The sequence below is a fragment of the Cryptotermes secundus genome, unplaced genomic scaffold (genome assembly GCF_002891405.2).
Source record: "Cryptotermes secundus unplaced genomic scaffold, Csec_1.0 scaffold2252, whole genome shotgun sequence".
Taxonomy (NCBI): Eukaryota; Metazoa; Arthropoda; class Insecta; order Blattodea; family Kalotermitidae; genus Cryptotermes; species Cryptotermes secundus.
In genome coordinates this window covers 392,138-411,724 of record NW_019732873.1, presented here as the reverse complement: position 1 = coordinate 411,724, position 19,587 = coordinate 392,138, and the positions used below count along the sequence as shown (strand labels likewise).

The window sequence follows — 19,587 nt, the reverse complement described above, 5'->3', positions numbered from 1 at the left end:
AAACAGCTGCAAGACTTACGTATAGATATGGCTATGAGCTCAGTAAACAGCTGCAAGACTTACGTATAGATATGGCTATGAGCTCAGCAAACAGCTGCAAGACTTACATATAGATGTGGCTATGAGCTCAACAAACAGCTGCAAGACTTACATATAGATGTGGCTATGAACTCAGTAAACAGCTGCAAGACTTACATATAGATGTGGCTATGAGCTCAGTAAACAGCTGCAAGACTTACGTATAGATATGGCTATGAGCTCAGTAAACAGCTGCAAGACTTACGTATAGATATGGCTATGAGCTCAGCAAACAGCTGCAAGACTTACGTATAAGTATGGCTCTGCTCTCGGAGACACATCTCAAACCCCGCGAGAGGTTCGTCACTCCGAATTATCATTTTTATCGGACTGACCGCATTCCCCATAAACATGTAGACCTGCGCTATATGCGTGATACGTACACTCGACAATGGCGAATCATATTCATAAGAGACAACCCCATCCTCACGTCATAGTATGTGTTACATAAGGACTATGACAGCAAAGGTTCGGTTTAAAAATCTCTGGTCGTGATCCTCAAGAGGCTTGGCGCCAAGTCAGACTGGTTGGTGATGAACCGTCAGTCGTAGGCAGCTCTGACTCTGGGGTTCAGTCGTTGTGAGCTGATGCTGTTAGAAGCTAAGGCCTGTGACGGTGCGGGAAGACAGAGGAAAGTGAACATCCGCTGTTGGAAACCGCTACCAAGCAGCGGTTAGTGAAGATGTCACTGTAGATATTAGTGTGTGTATAATAGTGAACTGTAAAATGTCACGCGCTGTATCAAAGAATCCAATAAATCCGGTCATTAGTCCAAACCCCATCTATAGTCACACTCCATATCACGTGACAATAATATAAGATGGTCACATGATACGTACCTTGAAATTTAACAAAATATTTACATTATTTCGTTTACTAATGTTGATCCATGTTAGTCAAACAATTCAATAAAGACGGTATATAAATATTCATATAAACCACCTGAATAAGATCACATTTTCACCAGACTACATACACTGCATTGTTTCCGTTATGTGTGAATTCTCCATTTTACCCAAAGACAGTCAGCATTGTTACGTCAATGTGGTTCAACAATGTTACAAAGACTCACGCAATTGTGGACGTGCAGATGGCGCGGCGAAAGTGGATGTCGCCAGCAGGGCAGCCAACATAAACCGCAACATGTCGAATGGAGGTTTTGTAACGACTGGCAGCTGGACCTCTCTTCAGCTATTATATAGACTTGAGAGGGCCGGCCGTTTCCATCTCAGACACGACCTTGTGTTGTCTGCTTGCCTGTGTCTGTGTGTGACGCAGTTATGTGTACCCTGGTCGCTCTTTACTTCACAACGTCCCATCAATGTATTGGTACAATTGCCGTCTAATAATTGGGGCACAGTGCGAGGCAGGATAGCTGAGTCAGTATGATGACTATGGTAAAGCTGGGACTTCGAGTCCCAGCAGGAGCAGATATTCACTACAGCGTCCAGTTCTGCTCTGTGCCGCACCCAGCCTCATAACCAGTGGGTACTGGGGGTATATATTCCCGGGGGTAATGAGGGCAAGACGTGAAACTGAGCATTCACCTCGATTTAGTGTATAACTTAAGAATGAGTGGAGCTGTACATCTTCTCCTCCATACGTCTTCACGAAGCGCACTAACAAGCTTTTACAACTGCAGTGGAGGGAACTGTCCGCTGTTGTCTGTTTCATCGTTTCGGTGTTGAGCAGGTTAGCTCAAGCGGCACCGCCTCCGTATTCGAGTTCTTCAGTTGGAATCTCGGCTGGGAAACCTGCCATCCTGACTGAGTCCTTGTGTGGTTTTCTTCGGTCTTTTCCATCCAAATCCTTCCGGTTCCACCCTGAAGATGGAGATAACGTGTACTTCTGAAACCTCGGCAACACCGTCTCCGTCAATACGCTGCAGTTAACTGAATGTCGCTGTGGCAAATGAATGCTGAATCGGAAGGAATGGTCTAATTCCACGTGTTACCCCAACGTTAACTTGAAGGCACTGAGGAAGACCACGAACCACTGGAGCGAAGCAGCAGCAAGCGAGAGCTGAGGACACAGCCACCGCACGTGACTGCAGATTCCTTAGCGCTGAAACCGCAACGTCACTCGCACAAGTTGCATTGCTCTGTCCTTGGGCATCCGTTCCACTTTCATTTCTGTCGCTATTCTTTCCTCCCAATTTCAGTGTCTCCTTATTTGATCATTTACCTGTCCATCCGTCTGTCTGTCTGCATATCGATATATCCATAAGCCCAGTGCTCATTTTCTGCTGGTTCGAGTACCGGGAAACATTTGCTCCGTATAAGCAAACCTATCTAGCCGAAATCAGTGCATCTTCCGGTGCGCTGTGAGGCTCGAACTTGGTGTTGTAGTACCGGCGGGCAATGTCTTAGAGGAAGAGGGTGCTACACCTAACTATCTCCATGGAGCTGAGCCTTTCTTGAGAAACCGCCAGTTGTGCAACTGCTCAAGAACTTCCCAACATTTTATTACCGTGTTCACAAGAGCACTCCTCTGGTCCCTATCCTGAGCCAGACAAATCCAGTCCTGTCTCTCTAAGATCCATTTTAATATTATCCACCCACTTACATCTTTGTCTTCCTAATGGACTATTTCCTTTTGACTTTCCCGACAATATCCTAAATGCAGTCCCTTTCTCCCCATCCGTGCTACATGTCCTGCCCGTGTCATCCTCCTTGACTTGATCATTCTAATTGTAACTAGCAAAGAGTACCAGTTTTGAAGCTCCTCATTATGCAGTTTTCTCCAACCTTCCGTCACTTCATCCCTCTTCGGTCCAAATATTCACCTCAACATCCTCTTCTCAAATACCCTCAGTATATGTTCCTCCCTTAATGTCAGAGACCAAGTTTCACACCCATACAAAACCACAGGCAAAATTATTCTTTTGTATGTTCTAATTTTTATGTGTTTGGACAATAACTCACTGATCCTGTGTCTGCCTCCTATGTTACGACCGACGGTCAGTCGGCCAGTCTATTTTTGAAAAAACCACCCATATGGGGCTCAAGACCAAGTTTGTCAGACAGTTGCGGGTCTATTTATGTGGGGCGCTCACTTTGACGAGAGGACGGGTCAGTCGTTTGCAATTGCTGCTGACCCTCGCCAGCACAGTCATTCTCGGCTCCGGTTTCTGTGGGACTCGCGACAATATTTTACTGTCTTAAATCTGAGACTTCATTTTTCGTCGCCTCCTACGATCCGCAGAGCTACGGTGGAGGTATTCGACCCCGCCTACACACGGGATACTAACTCATTGCTACAACTCTCCTGCTTATAACGTTCCGGCACGGATCGCACAGAAAACACCGTTCCTCTGTTGCTGCATCCGTTGTTGCGTTAGAGTCTGTAGGGATGCCCACGTGATCGCTATTCATCCATTGTCTTGCAATGGCCGTTGTGTACAGAACCATTACTTAGCAACGGTTGTAGAATTGCTTATCTCGCGGTCGTTGCCTAGCAAGGGGTCTACGCGCCAAAGTATTCTCGGCAAAGAGATTGCACTACCGACTGAAATATAAGTACCTCGAACTGCTACTTGGAGGCCATATTCGTAAATACTGTCAACTTTGACTTCTATAAAAAAACAGAGTGGAAATCCTTGGGGTTTATATAGGACATATGGATGTCTATTGCGCACATGTCTGTTTTTAAACACTGACGTCGGCGTGATTATTCTTCAAAAATCAAGGGATGGTAAAGACACTGACTGGCATTTGCCGGCGCCTGTGCTTCCGTGGCTAGAGCCTCAGTGAAGGAGTTCTCACTTCGACCTGAACAGACTGCCACAACACGCCTTAGTTAATCAGTTTATTTGTAGCTTAGCTGACCGGGGAATTCCTGCCATCAGCCAGTTCAGGTTACTCTGTCATCGGGAAACACAAAGCCCAAAGTATGCAAGGCTATAGTTTTGCTGTTATTCTGTATGGGTTTGAAATCTGGTTGGACATAGGCCGAGGATGTTAGAGAACACGGAACCTGAGAGGGATGAAATATCAGGAGGGTGAAAAAAAAACACAATCAAAAGCTTCATAATTTGTACTCCTCAGAAAATATTATTAGGACGGTCAGGAGGAAGAGACGGCCACATGTGGTAAAGTTGTCCTGTGCTTAACTAATTAAGCACTAAGCCATGATGGTGTATGGGTAGTGGGTGTATATATCCACACGTTCTTGACCTCGGCACTAGTTGGAGGTGAGTGGTCAGCCTCACGACCCGGCCGCTTTACCCACGGGGAAATACTCCCCGGCACCCTTTGGTTAGGAGGCTTGGTGGACCCCAGAGCCGGTCTGGACAACATGTAGAAGTGAAAATTCTTGACCATACAGGGACTCGAACTCCGACCCCTCGGTCGTCCAGCCCATAGCCAGTCGCTATACCGACTGAGCTATCCCGGCTCTGTTTTTTCTTTACAATTTCTACTACATATGGTAAAAAACATGTAAAGATATTCCTGTAACAGGCCGTGGAGGCCCATAGGGTTGTGAGATGTTGAGGTTCCCACATTTTCTAAACAATCGGCTCATAGATGGCGGCAAGGTTGTCAGTCCTACGCGCCGGCCGCCCTTTACCCCCAAGAATATTCCTGATACTCATTTCTGTTAGAGATTGAGTCGACCCCAGGGCCATCGTGCGACTTGAAGGATTAAGTTAATTGAAAAACAGTCCATTGACTTCGACCCGCGACCTTCCGGCTTGTAGCACAGTGCCGCAACCAACTACCCTACCTCAGAAGTTGTAAAAAAAGAACACAACCTTTTTAGTTGGAGAGCCATACAGAAAAAGACCATTATTTAGACTCGAAAGTCGATGCCTGGACATGGCGACAAGAAGACTGTGGCCACGGAACACTGATGCCAAATTATAGGCACAACTGGCAACACTCCAGGTCAAAATCTGACTGCCGGCCAATGCTGTTTTGAGGAAGACATCGCTGAGCTCTGATACGCGGTATCATTAAGTGGTGGCCAGACTGGTTGGTTAGTTAACTGGGTAGTAAGTTTGGTTCGTTAGGCTAGAATTTTCCTAGTTACTCTGACTGCATGTTCAGCAGCAAAGCAGGAAGTTGGTGTATGCTTTATTATGTTAGTACGTAAATAGTTAGGCGGGAGTAAATATACCAATTCTTTACACAACCAGTTATTTGCATTTTCTGAGTTGTCTTATATAACAACTATGGATTTTACGTCTTGCTGACTTTCTCAGACAAAATCACACGCAGAAACCGTCAAGGTCGAAATGTACAAGAAAGTTGCAATCGCAAGAGCTGGGTGTCACAGAGCGGTTCTACAATCAAGTCAGGGCGCAATGTAGCTCTGTAATTTAAGAGTTTCGTCAACTGCAGAAATTGGACTTGAAGTTCAAAGCTTCGTAGTTCGGGTAAGTTATGTAGCAACAGTATCTCTTGTTCTTCTTCTTCTTCCTATGTGGATCCCTCGCGAAGGTCTCGCAGGGGCGTGTATGTACCGTGTAATCATGGGCTTGAGAAATCGCTGTGAAGGACGCTCCGGTCGCACGGGTAGCCTATAGCTTGTCTCTTGCAAGTGGAACTCTGTGTTGCGCATTGTAGGAATTGTTGTTGATTTTCGGGGAACTTCTTCAGTTTGAGGATGATACAAACAACGTCACTGCGGTAGGTTCTGCAAGATATTCGAATTAGCTGTGTGTTACAATGGTTGAATGGAATCTGATTGCGTATAGTTACAGTTACACTTTCCAGTCATTAAAATACTGTAATTCTTGTGCGTAAGTTGCTAAGTCGCTTTATGAAAACAAGGTCTTTGAGAAGGTCATAACACTTTGTAAGGAAGGTGCGGTGTGTAATTAGTGTGCACGGTCATAACACTTTGTAAGGAAGGTGCGGTGTGTAATTAGTGTGCACGTATGTGTGCATGTGTATTTGAGTCGAGTTATGTCACGACCGGCCGTCAGTCGGCCTGTCTGTCTTGGAATATGGGTCCCATCTGGGGCTTACAACCAGATTTTATTTACTGTCGGACAGTTGCGGGTTTGTTGATGCGGGACGCTCTCTCTGACGAGAGGACGGGTCTGTTGTTTATATTTTCTGCTGGCCCTCGCCAGCGCAGTCATTCTCGGGTCATAGCTCCGTGGGACTCGCGACATTAATTTACTGCCTCAGATTCGTGAGGTTCGCGAGACTGTTATAAATCCGTTGCCAGGATACGACTGGTGACGACTGAGAACACTACTATATGCGTAACGGTGAATACAGTTCACAGTGTGTAGATCAGCGATGGCGCTGTATTATTTGTAGCTACGAATTGAGCTTATAAGTGTGAAGTAAATCCGGTCATCAATTCTAAACACGTCTGATAGTCACACACTTAATACGTCACAGTAGGTTTAAATCTTTGATATCACAGACCATATTATTCTCGGTTCATGTTTGCAATGTAACAGTCGCAGTCACAGAAGTTTGTTTGGATGTGACAGGCATAATGAAAGACTTTTTTCCTTGGCGCTACAGCCCCAGTGGGCCTAGGCCTACCTCCATGATTCGAACCCACGATCCCGGCTTCCGAGCGAGCGAAGACAGTGCATGCCTTAGACCGCTCGGCTACCGTGACCGGCAATGAAAGACTTAGTATCTTGAAATTTTGGATTTTCTACAGTAAATTTAATTTCGGAAAAAATTAATATCAAACCGGTTGAATTATTTCAGTAATATCTATACCTGAATAGAATTGGCAGGTTGAGGGGGAAGAAACAAATGCAGAAGCCACTAAAACAGTTGATTGTCATCTAGGGGCGTAGGTCACTAAATCCTCGTGTGTTTGCGTGTGGAAACGGTACGGTAGGTGAAAGTCGTACGAAAAGGTTAAGGTGGAGATCGAAGAGGAGAAGAATAAGAGAAAGCAGAGAACATACTAAATTCTTTCAGAATGTTATGTAATCTTTGGTTCCTAGGTGGACCAACTAATAATCTTTGACCATTAGACAGCAATTGAATGTAGTGAGCGTAGTGAGTTTGCTAATTTGTATTTGTAATTGACCAAAATTATTTTCAGGTAACATTAAATCTACAGTAGGTGCAATGGCAGCAAAATCAAAAGGCAAACCAAACAGAGAATTCAGCAGTTTAATCAAAGGATATTTGATTTTTTATAACGTTGCGCAGGTTTTGGGGTAAGTATTATTTTTATGTTTAACTAACATTAAAGACAGCATTTTACGACATTGTGGAAATGTAAATGTGAAAGTTCATAATTGTTATCACAATTATTATTCTGTTTTCCGTCCATTCCACATGAGATTCTTCTTCGTTCATATAAGCGTAATTCAGTTTGTGTATTTTCAAAGTTCTAGCTATTAATCTCTTGTTGCAGATTTTGTGTCGTTTTCCGTTTTCATTGTAGTATATACCTAAATCAGAATTGGTTATATCAATTTTTGTTTATAATTTACTAATCATGGCCGAGTGATAACATATGTAAACACACAATGATGGTAAATAAATTGGCCTCCAGTTAGTTCGTGGAAATATCGCAGTAATTCATAATATCAAGAATCTTCACTCACTTTACAGTAACACAGGAAACTATCAACGCCATCATACTGTTTAACTGTGTTTAAACTCCTGTTCATTCTGTTACTGATTTACAATCTGTTACAAAGGTGAGGTAAAGATGACGATTTGAAGCTTATGGAGTTTCGTTTTTGATGGTGTATAAATCTGGTCACATCCTACTTGTTTTCTGTGATGAGCTTGGACATGTTCTGTCATGAGCCACGCAGGTTTGCATGAAACGTTGAGTGTAGACTTTAGTCATTGTGCTGATTTAGCTGCAGTTAGGTTATGTCCACTGATATTTTTTATAATATTAGCAGTGATTTACATTGCTGTTGTCATAAAAACTTGCTGACAGTAATAACCTTCTTAAATCTGATTTTATTGTAACTTTCTCTTTTACATATGTTTAGTGTAACCAGTTTAGCCGCTACACTTAACTGTTATGGTTTAATCGGCGTACACTCTCACCATTTGCCTGGAGGGCTGAGGCAGAGGTCAGGAGATCTCAGTTAGGGCAGCAGATATCCCAGCCAAGATTCAAACTGAGCACTCCCAGATAGAAGTCAAGAGCATTGAAACTATGCAAACTTGTTTGATAAGCAATGTGTTTGGTGAAATGGCTAAAAATGCAACCACAGGAGCATTTACTGTGGAATTTTATGCCTCCTCTTAATTTATTATCTCCAAAATAATTTTCTAGGTGCATTAATTGAAAATTATCGAGAGCCAGGGTATATTCTGTATGTCCTTCCTGCATACAGTGATACTTATGTAGCTTTCATGGAAACTGAATATTAATACTATATTTTTTTAGGTTACCACTTCTCAGTATACTAAATCACAAATGCTGTAGTCAGGAAAACGTAACATAACCAAAATGAGCTTAGGAAACAGTAATTTATAACAGCTTATAAGAATCATTGAGGTTTACAGACAGACTTGAATGTTCACACATTTTATGTAACTGCAGCAATTTAACATATAGTTTGTCTTAACATTTATGTTTTGAAAGTTTCTGGTTAATCATAAACTCCATTAGGGTTATGGTCTTCTTGGGATTTGATGTGATGTAGTTCAGTGTGTATATCAAAATGTTTCATAGGAACGTACTGCATCCATCTTCAGGATCAGACTTATGCCCTGAAGATGGAGGCAGTATAGTCCTCCAAAACAGTACCTCAGCTGTAAGATTACATGACACACACATCCCAAAAGCGAGTAGTCTTCATGAAATGTGCAGTTCGTGTCTCTTGTTGAATTATAGTCTCTGATTCAGTTTGTGATGCTGTTCAGTGTGAGTAAGGTTTACATGGCTTTTCCACTTGTTACTGCAGAATGTGATCATGTTTGCCATAACTGATCCGGGAACATTCCGCTGAGGGAGAATGAGATTCAGGTTCACTTCCCATTTGAGATGATGGAAGTTTTCAGTCAAACGCAGAATTAAACATCACATTTTCATGTAGTTGTCGATTTTTCAGACATTATGCATTGTCCCATTTTTCATTTAAAATGAAATGGATTCTGTCTCCAAAACATTATGTTCTAAAGAGAAAATGGGGTCATGCATAATGTCCGAATCTCAATAATTGTGTACTTTCGTCAGAAATTTTCAGTTTGCTTTTATAATATTTCAGATGGAGTTACCTTCTGTACCTCATATTCACTTACTATGTGGCCAGTCCAAAAGAAGTGCCATTGTGGGACACTGTGAAGCTCGTTGTAGTAATATTTCAGAATACAGCAGTTTTAGAGGTATGTAAAATTTTTACTACTCCTTCAAGTGTGATGTTTTGCACAAGCTCCTGCATAGTTAGACTTGAAGGGATTCTGACGATGGTGTATACTGTACAGAACTATTAGGCTTATTTTGGACTCTATCCATCGTCTGGTGTATATAAGACAAAAAGACCACAATGTTTTGGAGACCGGGTTTGTGTTTTTTCATCTTCTATATACCAGACAATGGATAGACTCCAAAATAAGCCTAATAGTTCTGTACCTGCATAGTTACTAGTTTATCAAGAAATTCTTGAAGATTTATCACATAGTCCAATTGAAGGCTACCTCATCCTGTTTCACATCTTCATAATTATTAATCTTATGTCCATTTTAATCATTTTAGTCCAATCTATGTATCAGTGCCCAACGTTTTTACTTTTATTGAGGGTTCCAGTCAAAATTTTGTATGTCTTATTTCTTTCTTACTTGTCTTACCCAGTTCGCCCTTCTTGACATATTCATGTACAGCTTATGTGTCCTGTTGTTATTGTTGATAGTGTCTTTTAGCATTATGCATTGTTCCTAGTACTTTGTTCTGAAATGTCCTTGAGCTGAGCCCTCGCTACTCTGTGTATGTGTGAAGTGCATTATTCTTCAAGGCTATGTTTAGAAGGTGGAGTGAGGATAGTGTAGTCGGTATAGTGACTGGCTATGGGCTGGATGATTGAGGAGTCAGGGTTTGAGTCCCAGTAGAATAAAAAAATTTCTGTTCTCCACGTTGTCCAGACTGACTCTGGGACCCAGCCAGCCTCCTATCCAATGGGTACCAATGGCTCTTTCCCCGGGGGTAAAGCGGCAGAGGCTCAAAGCTGACCACTCACCTCCAACTAGTGCCGAGGTCAAGAAAGTGTGGATTTATAAATCTACTCCCCCATATGCCTTCATGGCAAGTCCAACAGTGAGGGGCTTCTCTTGTGATTCCTAAGTGGGATTTTACTTTTCTTATTAGACTTTAATAAATACTGATTTGAATCACAGTAAGTTCCCATTGAAGCAGAATGCTCTGTGACATAACCTCAGCTTCCTAATGCCACCTGCCACTGGGGTATACCAAACTGCATGGGGTTATATCCCAGATGAGAGTAATGTTCACATTCTGTGTTTAGTTGGGTCACTAGAAGACTGACACTTGTTCCAGATCCTCCATGCTGCCACCAAGCTCGTTCCATCAAACGTGCTCATCACGGTGTTCCAGGTGTTCTCACGTGTTCTTGTGGTGTGTGGTGTGCTGTTGGCAACCCCAACGGGTCCAACCAGCCCAGGTCTTCCTCTTGCTCTGGTTGCGTGGTCTATAACCGAGGTGGTACGATACCTCTACTATGCCCTGAACCTATTGGGTACAGTGCCATACCTCCTGGTGTGGTGTCGGTGAGTGACGCAGACTCATGATGTTGGTCTCGCTCACTGCTAGTTGATTACTGTCACAGTGAAATCCCAAATTACTGTTCCATATTGAGTGAAATCGTGTGTTTAGTGAACATTTGTTATGGTCCCAGCCAAGGCCCATTGTAGCGAATGTCTTTGTCTCTCATATGACTGGATTTTGAGTTAATAATTTTATTGCACTTCCAGTTATCTATGGTAAGGAAGGGAGAAGGCCACATGAATGCTGAAAAACATGGGGGCTGTGGTTTGGGATTGTAAGCATTGGAAATTATGCTGTTGAAGATCACGCCCTTGTGAGGATAAATTACATCTACATGTGCTCTAGACCAGTAATGTTTGTTTATGTGCACAGGTACACACTGTTCATCGCACTGTACCCTATTGGAGTGACGGGTGAGCTTCTGTGCTTGTACGCAGCACAGGCATATGTAGCCCAGAAGAAGCTGTGGAGTCTGGAGATGCCAAACGCACTGAATCTCACTTTCAGCTATCACTATTTCCTGCTCTTCATAATGTTCTTGTACATCCCATGTAAGTTTCAATGTTCCAGGGTGCTCTGAATATCTTTGATGAAGACATTAACAATATTAAGCACATCTTTGGTTACCATGATTCATATTGGTTACTGTAGTTACTGAATTTCAGAAGTGGCAGTTATGTTGCTTTCACCTCATAAGTTTGCAAGTTTGCCATGTTATTATTGCAAGACATAAAGAGGTATGAGTTTTGGGCATCCTCCAAGGACATGTGGGATTTCATGAAATTACATCTGCTGATTCAGTGGACTGATCGGGTTGGTCTGGCAGGAACACTCTAAACGGGGGGGGGTGTTCGGTTTGAATGTCAGCCAGTACATGAGCCATGCTGACTTACGTTCAGGCACGCGCCATAGCTCACGCGGTTAGTCGCTGGCTTCCCACCGCGGCAGCCTGGGTTTGATCCCGGGTCTGGTCAAGTGGAATTTGTGGTGGACAAAGTGGCGCTGGGGCGGGTTTTCTTCAAGTACTTCGGTTTCCCCTGCCAATCTTCATTCCATCAAATTCTCCACCATCATAATCACCTGTAGTAGGCTACAATAGGCCAATTAGTGGCTGCCATGCCGAGTGGACCCAGTTGGACTCCACCTCCACTAAGTGAATTTAAATTTTTTAGGTTCAGGCAGATGCCAATGCCATGACTACTTTCAAATCCCTTCTAGTTCCTCTTTCATCCTACCATTCAGGGCTGTGTATAGTCTGTGATGCATGGAGTGTCAGAATGAATCAGCAAAAGAGCAAGCAGTAGACGGACGTGTTGTTTTTATGCTTATCATGCAAAGAGCACACAGAATCTGGGTGGTTAGTGGAATGATGTTTGTGGAGCAATCACGTTTCGATGGCCTGTATCAGAGGGAAACAAAATATATGTAAATACATCATAGTAAAACTTGGAGACCTGGATATAGGTCTGAAATAAAATCATCAGTGTGTGTTACAGTCTGTGACAAGAGGGGTTTGTAGTAAAGTTCCACCCATTTTTAACCTTGGCACTAGTTGGAGGTGCGGGAGCTCTGAAAGCTGGTCTGGATACAGTGGCAAAATGTGAAATGCCTGCACCTCGTTGGGGACTTGACTGTAGCCATCTATCCACTTACTGCACCACTGAGCTATCCAAGTACCAACACTTGGAACAGCATTGTCTCAAGGGAATAGGTTTTGATGATTGTGGTGAAGATGATAGGAAATCACTTGATGAACTCAGTAACTGTCAGCTTTTCAATAGGTGCTGTATTATGGGTTTATCCATATACTGGAAACTGCCCCTGGTCTGACGTGGGGTATGGAGTCTGCCCGTCACATGACAAAGGCTGTCACAGGAACTGAATACAGTCATAGCAAGAAGTCTTCACTTTAGTTCTTGCATGTGTGTTTTCATATGTGCCAGTGGATTGATGGGCAAAAGATTTCAAATGCCTGTACTATATAAAATAGGATGACAAGTTCAACCAGCCTATGTGTCCTGTGATGGGACCCGCAAGAGAGATGACAGTGGGTAGCACTGCTAGTGGCAGTTGGGAGAACTACCAGATGGCAGATGAACATATGCATGTCACAGATTTATTTTTGAACAACTTTATAAAAATAGTAAAATATTCACCAGTTAGAGGAGAATTCTGGGTGCTTTGATACCAGATAACTGGCACTTTACTGCATGTAACAAAGGCTAGGGCTTCCTGTTATGTGATTATGTATGTCTGTTAACAGAGTTGGTAGTAGTTATGGATAGGAATATCAGAGGACAGTAAACACTTACTATTCTCTTGTTACAAGTTTGTAGCAGGCAACAGCAGAGATGGTAGTAGTTACAGATAGAAACAGGAGATGACATAGTTGGCAGCAGTTCTGAATAGGCACTAAAAATGGAAGGGGAAAATGGCGGTGGAAGGTACTTAACGCTTCAGCTGGTATTGCAGTCTCAATCTTTGCTAGAGAGAAGTTTCTCATAGATAGGAGCGCCATGTATTCTATCAGCATATTTACTGAAACTGTGATTTCAGAGTCACTCAAGGGCTGTAGTATGTAGGGGTGGGTTAGTGGGGGCTGTAGCAGGTATTGGGAATTGTCGGATTTCCCCACTGACATTTTAACAGGTTTTATCCTATGTTGGACTTGAGGTTCTCACTTCTGGGATATAATGCTGTGTAGTCCACTGAAAATCAACCATTGTTTCATCGAAACATGTTGCCTCCATCTTCAGGGTTGAAGAGTAAGCCAAGCAGGAAACCAGCATGTTGATATTCAACGTACTACGCAACGTTATATCCCAGGAGATAGAACTCTTCAGACTTCATACTAGTTAAGAGTTTTGTGTGTGTGCTTACAGATTGCCATGGTGTGAAATGCTGTTTTCTCTGTCTGTTGCAGTGTTTCCTCAGATGTACCTCCACATGTTTGCGCAGCGCCGGAAAGTGATCACAGATGGCACAAGCAAAAAAGTCAAGTGATTCCTTTCATGATATGTTTAACCACAGACTTTTGTAGGGAAATTAAAATTTCTCCTGCATATACTGTGTCTAAAATTGTCACACAAGAGAGACTGTTGAACACTGAAGACATTTCTTCCAGTTGCCTGTTCAAGGTATGACGTACCATCAGAGATGTTTTAGACAAAGTATAACACTGTGGTGTTTTTTTAAAAATTTACATATCAGATTCCAAAGAATTCTATACATGCTATACTATTTTGATTTATGTTTCCACATTCACCACTCAGGACCAGAAACTGGGTCCATTATAATTGGAGCCAGGTCCTTCTAACTGGTCCAGCTGATGATGAAACCAGGTTCAGTTTCTGAAACATTCTGTATGTTATGTATACCCCAGACAGTGGACATTGTCTATAATATTTGTGCAATGAATCAGCCTCTGTCACAAGCCTGTAAAGAATGTGTTCGATTTCATGTTCCCTTACTTGGTACTGTCCATGTTTTAGACCTGACCATTTTTACCACAGCGAGCACTGGATTTGGTCAAGTCCACTAATTGAGGTAAGGACTGTGAGGTGTGTGTGGGTTATGACATGGCCCTACAGCAAGTAACCCTACCTCCCTTCTACAATATGGATGTAACCACTGCCCCACTACTTTCTGCCAAACTTCTCCTCACATGCAACTCAGAGGTAATGTCTAGAAGCATGTATGTCTCGAAGAAAGCAGTCTTCTGGGATTTGGCACCGTGTATATGTGGTGTTAACTGATGTTTCGGAGGAACGTATCGCCCCCATCTTCAGGGTAGAAGAAAAAGATGGGGGCGATACATTCCTCCGAAACGTCGGTTAACACCACGTATACACGGTGCCAAATCCCAGAAGACTGCTTTCTTCATAGTCACCGCCGTGAAAGCCTCAAATCTTACACGTATGTCTCGTTTGGTAGTTGGCATGTTACCTCAAGGAAGTTGCCTCACATCCAGTTGATGAGGCATTATTGAGGGATTAGTAAGTAAAATAGTTATTCTCGCAAGAAAAAAGAAAAATGATTGATGTTAAGAAATTACTCATTTATGGTTTAGAACACAGCAAGGCAGATGGTGCTTTTGTGACTGATCAACCAGCCAAATGTTCAAATATGGCAATATCCCAGACTAATTCTGTCATGCATTACTGCATGTGACAGGTGGTGTTACTTGGCGAGTGGACAGCAGTACTCTGCTAACTCGCGACATAAAGCCGAGGGAGGGAGGGTGAGAGCTGTGGCAATAAGACACAAAAGAGATGGGGAAAGAACATGAGAGAAAGGAGAGGAGATGCAAGTGTGAATGAATGTCTGTAAGAGTTCATGTTGAATTTGCAACATGCATTATACAAGCATGTTTATACATGGTGAGTCATCATGTTCTACACACATAGGCAAGCAGAAATGGTTATATAAATATACGGTTGCAACTGCTTCACGAGCAAGATATTGCAACAGGAAGCAAGAGGAAAGACAAGTAGACAACATAGTTGTGGATAAAGAGTTTGTTATCTGTGAACAGTCCACCATTAAATCAGTGCTTAACTGAGCCCTGCTCAGGAATGGTGCCTGTTATCATCCCAGCTTCTTCATCATTCCTCAGGACGCCCTACATGAACAGTGCTCTTCACATGGCAGGAAGTGAGATCAGGTGATCGCAGAGGCCACACGACTGGTCTCTGTGAACAGTAGTGACCTTGTACAAGTCTATAGACAAAGATTCTTCATCCATTTGTGGTGATGCCTCACTAATGTTACCATCTGTTTATGTGAACACAACTCTTATGCTTAAGCTTGTGTACATAAAGACTGACAGCGTTCTTACAGCCATAGCAAGCACTGCTCTGTGGTGATGATACCAGTGTTTGCAGTTGTACAAACCTTGCAAGTTTCCCAGCTGCTTGTAACTGATCCCCAAAACTGTAGCAGTATAATATGAGATATGTTCAAGTGTTTCAGAGATCTTGTACTAATGTGGTGGTTGCTGTACATTTCATACTTTTATACATTTAAATGTGGTATTGTGCGTCTTGTGCAGTATAGGGGTTCTTATGTGCAATATTATTATGTATTGTTATAGTAACATTCCTTTTTTGTTTTATTGTTTTCAAAAATAAATATTCATGTTATGGAGGTAGTGGACCCCCCTCTATTTTACATTACACCATAATGTTTTCAACCCTCACTGAAATTCCTTTCCAGTGGTGCATTATAGCCTGGCCAAAAATGGTACCAGAGTGAAATTCAGGTACTGTCTTCTCTTATAGAGTTACTAATGTTTTGGAGGAGTAACCTAATATGGGGTAGCAAGTTTCTCTGAAATGTCAGTATCTACCAATTTAAAAAGTGTCGCATATCAGAAGGAGATAAACTCAGTATCACTGCTGTGAAACCCCTCAGATATCAAAATATTTTTACTTTTTTAGTTGTATTTCGCCTGACTATCTATTATGGAACTCAGCTGTTTTCCTGTTTCCTTAGTTTGTTCAGTTAACTGGTATGATAAGACACTGAGATAGGGTAACACCATCTTTCCAATTTGCCATTCTGTTGTCTTCACATTTCAAAGATTACTGTCTTCTAAGACGTTACACTGTAATCTGTAGTTCATTATGAACATTTATGGGGAATTTGCTGCCCCCATCTTCAAATTATAAATTTTTCTCTTCTGTCCTAAAATAGGATGCAGCTGACTGAAAGGTTTGTAATGATTACCAGACTACATGCCATCAGAACCTAGAAGTCTTCAAAATCATTGCCACTTGAATATCATATTTCACATTGTGACTCCTTTTAGCAGTCCTACAAAGAATGACTCTTGTAGATTGCAGGTTAACTGAGAGCTCTGGAAGCATTAGGAGGGGAAATAGGAAATGAAACAGAGACAATATTTGACTGAATGTTCAGAAGAAATCAAGATTTATTAAGCTGGTCATGTTATGCAAATTCGAAAGGCCAATACTGAGCTACAGGCAGTGAAATACCAAAACTGAGGGAGGCACAGATGAGGTATGTGTGAAAGTAGTTTTGCAAAATGTCAGCGGGGAATTTGAGGTTCTCATAGCAGTGACCATGTATGGCAGAAGTTCACCTATGTTTCAGAGGACTCTTCAGGATCAAAGAACTGGCCAAGCAAAGGCAGTTTTCCACCCATTTCTGGCATGGCTTACCCTTTGTGGAGATGCAGCCTGTACTTCCTCTCAAAAAGTGTTTCCCAATTAATTTGACCATGGAACCCTTTTGTGCTCAAAAAATGTTTATAGAACCCCTTAATTGTTACATATGAAGCTAAAAAGCTACACACAAACAGGTAAGAACAAAAGAAATGTTATACAAAAACCTGACATCACCATTACTTAACACTGCATTCCATGGATGTGAAAAATTAAGCTTAGAATGACATATTTGCAGTTCTCAATGCAGAGACTGTCTTTACATTCAGCTTGAGAGTAGAAGGTTGAATTCTCACACTATTTGTGGAGTTTTCTTGCTGCACAATTCAAGAATCGGTTTCACTCAAGTATGTGTTGCCAAGGGTATCAGCTGACATACTGAATGTCTTGATAAGCTTTTCTCCCAGGCATAAACACACTTTATTAATTTCTTCCTTTGAAAGTCAACCATCTACAATTTAGAGAAGCTCCGAAATGAAAAACCTATGCAAACTTCATAATAATATTCCAATTATTTTTATGTTGTAATGCAATTTTCTTGCAGAACCCTTATTTTCACTTCACAGAACACCATTTTGGAAATGTGCTGAAACACTGGCAAACTTATATGCATGAAACCTAATCACATCCCAAAAGTCAGTACCCTCCAAACACTAAATTTCATACTCATTTATGTGGCTTCACCTTTCAGAAATATGCTGCATAGGCCGCTGGTTTTCATGTGTTTTGGTAAACCCTGCAGTTCCTATCTTCTGGGTTAGTGACCCGGGTGGGAGTTTGGCAACTGAAATTTTTTGAAAGCCAAAGCCACCCATCAGTCTGTAGCCATGGAAACCTAAGACTAATATTCATCAGAATTTCACAAATACCTTCAGAACTGTTCTGTTTATAACATGCTGAAGATTAAATAATAAATTACTGTATAATGAAGTAAACAGAAGAAATACAAATTAAAACATGTTTTTATTTCAGAGTTTGCATAAATATACGAAACAAAGAATCACATTTACTGTCCATCTCCAGTTGGCATTGATCGAATAATGTCTGAATCTCCAGGATCAGTGATTGACAGTGTACAAACACGGAAATATTTTCCACAAGCTGTTCCAAGCTCGATATTGTTCCCAGAGTAATGGTGCACTCCAGTCTTTGCCAACATTGCATAGTATTCAATCTCTGACTTTCTGTGAAAGAGGAATGGTTTGCAATTAGTTAATCGGGTCTTACTGTAAATAGATTTATTAAAACCTGGAACTAAGCAGGCAACATCTACCCCATTTCCGGCCCTGATATTAACACCAACGGATCAAAAACACAGAACTTGAAGTATGCCATCACTCAATCTAACCCCTTCATCCTCCTGAAATTGGCTGGTTTATGAATATGTTGAAACTGCCTCACTTGACCAAGGCCAGATAGTAACATGCCATGGTATGACCACACGCTTCTCACTCAGAATAGATGTTGCTGTAGCTATAATTTTAGGCACCTCGAGTAGGCACAACCTTATGTACGAAAAGTCCTGCACATTCAACGAGATCTTCAGTATGATCTTGACTGTTGAAAATAGACTACTAACTTCTGGATGAAGATGTAACAATGTATGTCACTATCTAATGACTATGCAGAAACATTTTAGACTACTACTGATGATGCATGTATCAATCTCTTCTAACTGTAAATGTATATACATTACTTGCAATTTGTTTCTTTGGAGTGAAATACTACAAACCACTAGCGAATCATGACAAGCGGCTGGCCTTAAGGGGCATACATAGAATTCTGACTTCCAATAATGGTATAGCACTTAACCCAATAGTCATAATTACTTCCCTATAATAAATGAATGTTTTCTCATTACTTACACACCTTGGTACTAATGAGAACTTCATTAATTATTCATTGCTTAGGCCATAATTTGCAGTAGTTTCAGTTAATACAAGCCTAATTATTTCAACCAAGCACTGTAGTCAAGACTACTCCATAGGATTCCCTGACTAGTAAAATACTTCCTTTCTTTACAGGGAAGCCTACTTCTCAGTCTCACCTCAGTGGAGGAGTGTTGTTAGCAATGATGACAAGCTTGGCTTTGCCCTGTCTCAGTGACTTCAAAGTCTGCTTAAGTCCAAGTACATACTTCCCAGACTTCATCACCAGAGCTAACCGGGAGTTTATACTCTCCATCGCCTTTTTCTGAAATATTATGGAAAACATTCGTTATTAAACACTTAAAGGAATATTATAAAAAGAACATGTGTTCGGAAACAAATAATTTCAAAAGCCACGTGCCAAACACTAACCTGCTTCTTTTGAGCGACCATTTTTATGTTGTGCTACCTTCTGTGATACGAATAACGTTACCTGCAATAAAAATGATACGACTTTAATAAATCAATTTATGCATTTTCTTCTACATTAAATTGCATGTACTATAAGATCAAACGTAGAACTCCAACCTCAAAACCAAACCACCTCTTCGAGTAACCGGAAGGTAAAAGAAGCTGACTATCGGAATAAGGGACACGGGTGTATTCGATTATTCTATAGCTATGTGAAGAGATGTAAGCCTTATGTGTGTGCCGGGTAACAAGTTTGGAATCTTTACTCTGTAACCGACGTTCTTAGGAATTAACATTTCCAACTTAAA

At 41.7% G+C, this 19,587-nt stretch overlaps 3 protein-coding genes across 6 annotated transcripts in view; 1 reads left to right on the top strand and 2 right to left on the bottom strand.

Annotated features, from left to right (window-relative positions):
- The window catches only part of LOC111867839 (protein takeout), a 12,412-nt gene extending 11,150 nt beyond the window's left edge, over window positions 1-1,262 (bottom strand). Inside the window, exon 1 of the mRNA XM_023858034.2 lies at window positions 1,151-1,262. Coding sequence (XP_023713802.1) covers window positions 1,151-1,223 — 73 coding nt within the window. The 5' untranslated portion in view covers window positions 1,224-1,262. The remainder of the gene's footprint in view (window positions 1-1,150) is intronic.
- A 4,026-nt stretch (window positions 1,263-5,288) lies between these two features.
- On the top strand, window positions 5,289-14,308 carry LOC111867840 (very-long-chain (3R)-3-hydroxyacyl-CoA dehydratase hpo-8). 3 transcript variants are annotated; one of them, XM_023858035.2, is made up of 6 exons: window positions 5,289-5,455; window positions 7,105-7,222; window positions 9,245-9,362; window positions 10,528-10,757; window positions 11,128-11,306; window positions 13,679-14,308. In XM_023858035.2, the coding sequence occupies exons 2-6, from the start codon at window positions 7,131-7,133 to the stop codon at window positions 13,756-13,758; spliced, it is 699 nt and encodes a 232-aa protein (XP_023713803.1). In that variant the 5' UTR covers window positions 5,289-5,455; window positions 7,105-7,130; the 3' UTR covers window positions 13,759-14,308. The 3 variants fall into 3 exon arrangements, with proteins under 3 accessions (XP_023713803.1, XP_023713805.1, XP_023713804.1); XM_023858037.2 differs by lacking the exon at window positions 5,289-5,455 and adding an exon at window positions 5,603-5,708; XM_023858036.2 differs by lacking the exon at window positions 5,289-5,455 and having other exon boundaries at window positions 6,978-7,222.
- A 3,576-nt stretch (window positions 14,309-17,884) lies between these two features.
- LOC111867838 (60S ribosomal protein L30) lies at window positions 17,885-19,492 on the bottom strand. Of its 2 annotated transcripts, none has more exons than XM_023858031.2 (4): window positions 19,397-19,492; window positions 19,241-19,301; window positions 18,988-19,133; window positions 17,885-18,124 (listed from the first exon to the last, which is right to left on the bottom strand). In XM_023858031.2, exons 2-4 carry the CDS (start codon window positions 19,259-19,261, stop codon window positions 17,947-17,949), a joined length of 345 nt encoding a protein of 114 aa, XP_023713799.1. In that variant the 5' UTR covers window positions 19,262-19,301; window positions 19,397-19,492; the 3' UTR covers window positions 17,885-17,946. The 2 variants fall into 2 exon arrangements, with proteins under 2 accessions (XP_023713799.1, XP_023713800.1); XM_023858032.2 differs by having other exon boundaries at window positions 19,241-19,321; window positions 19,397-19,468.
- Between the last annotated feature and the right edge of the window lie 95 nt (window positions 19,493-19,587).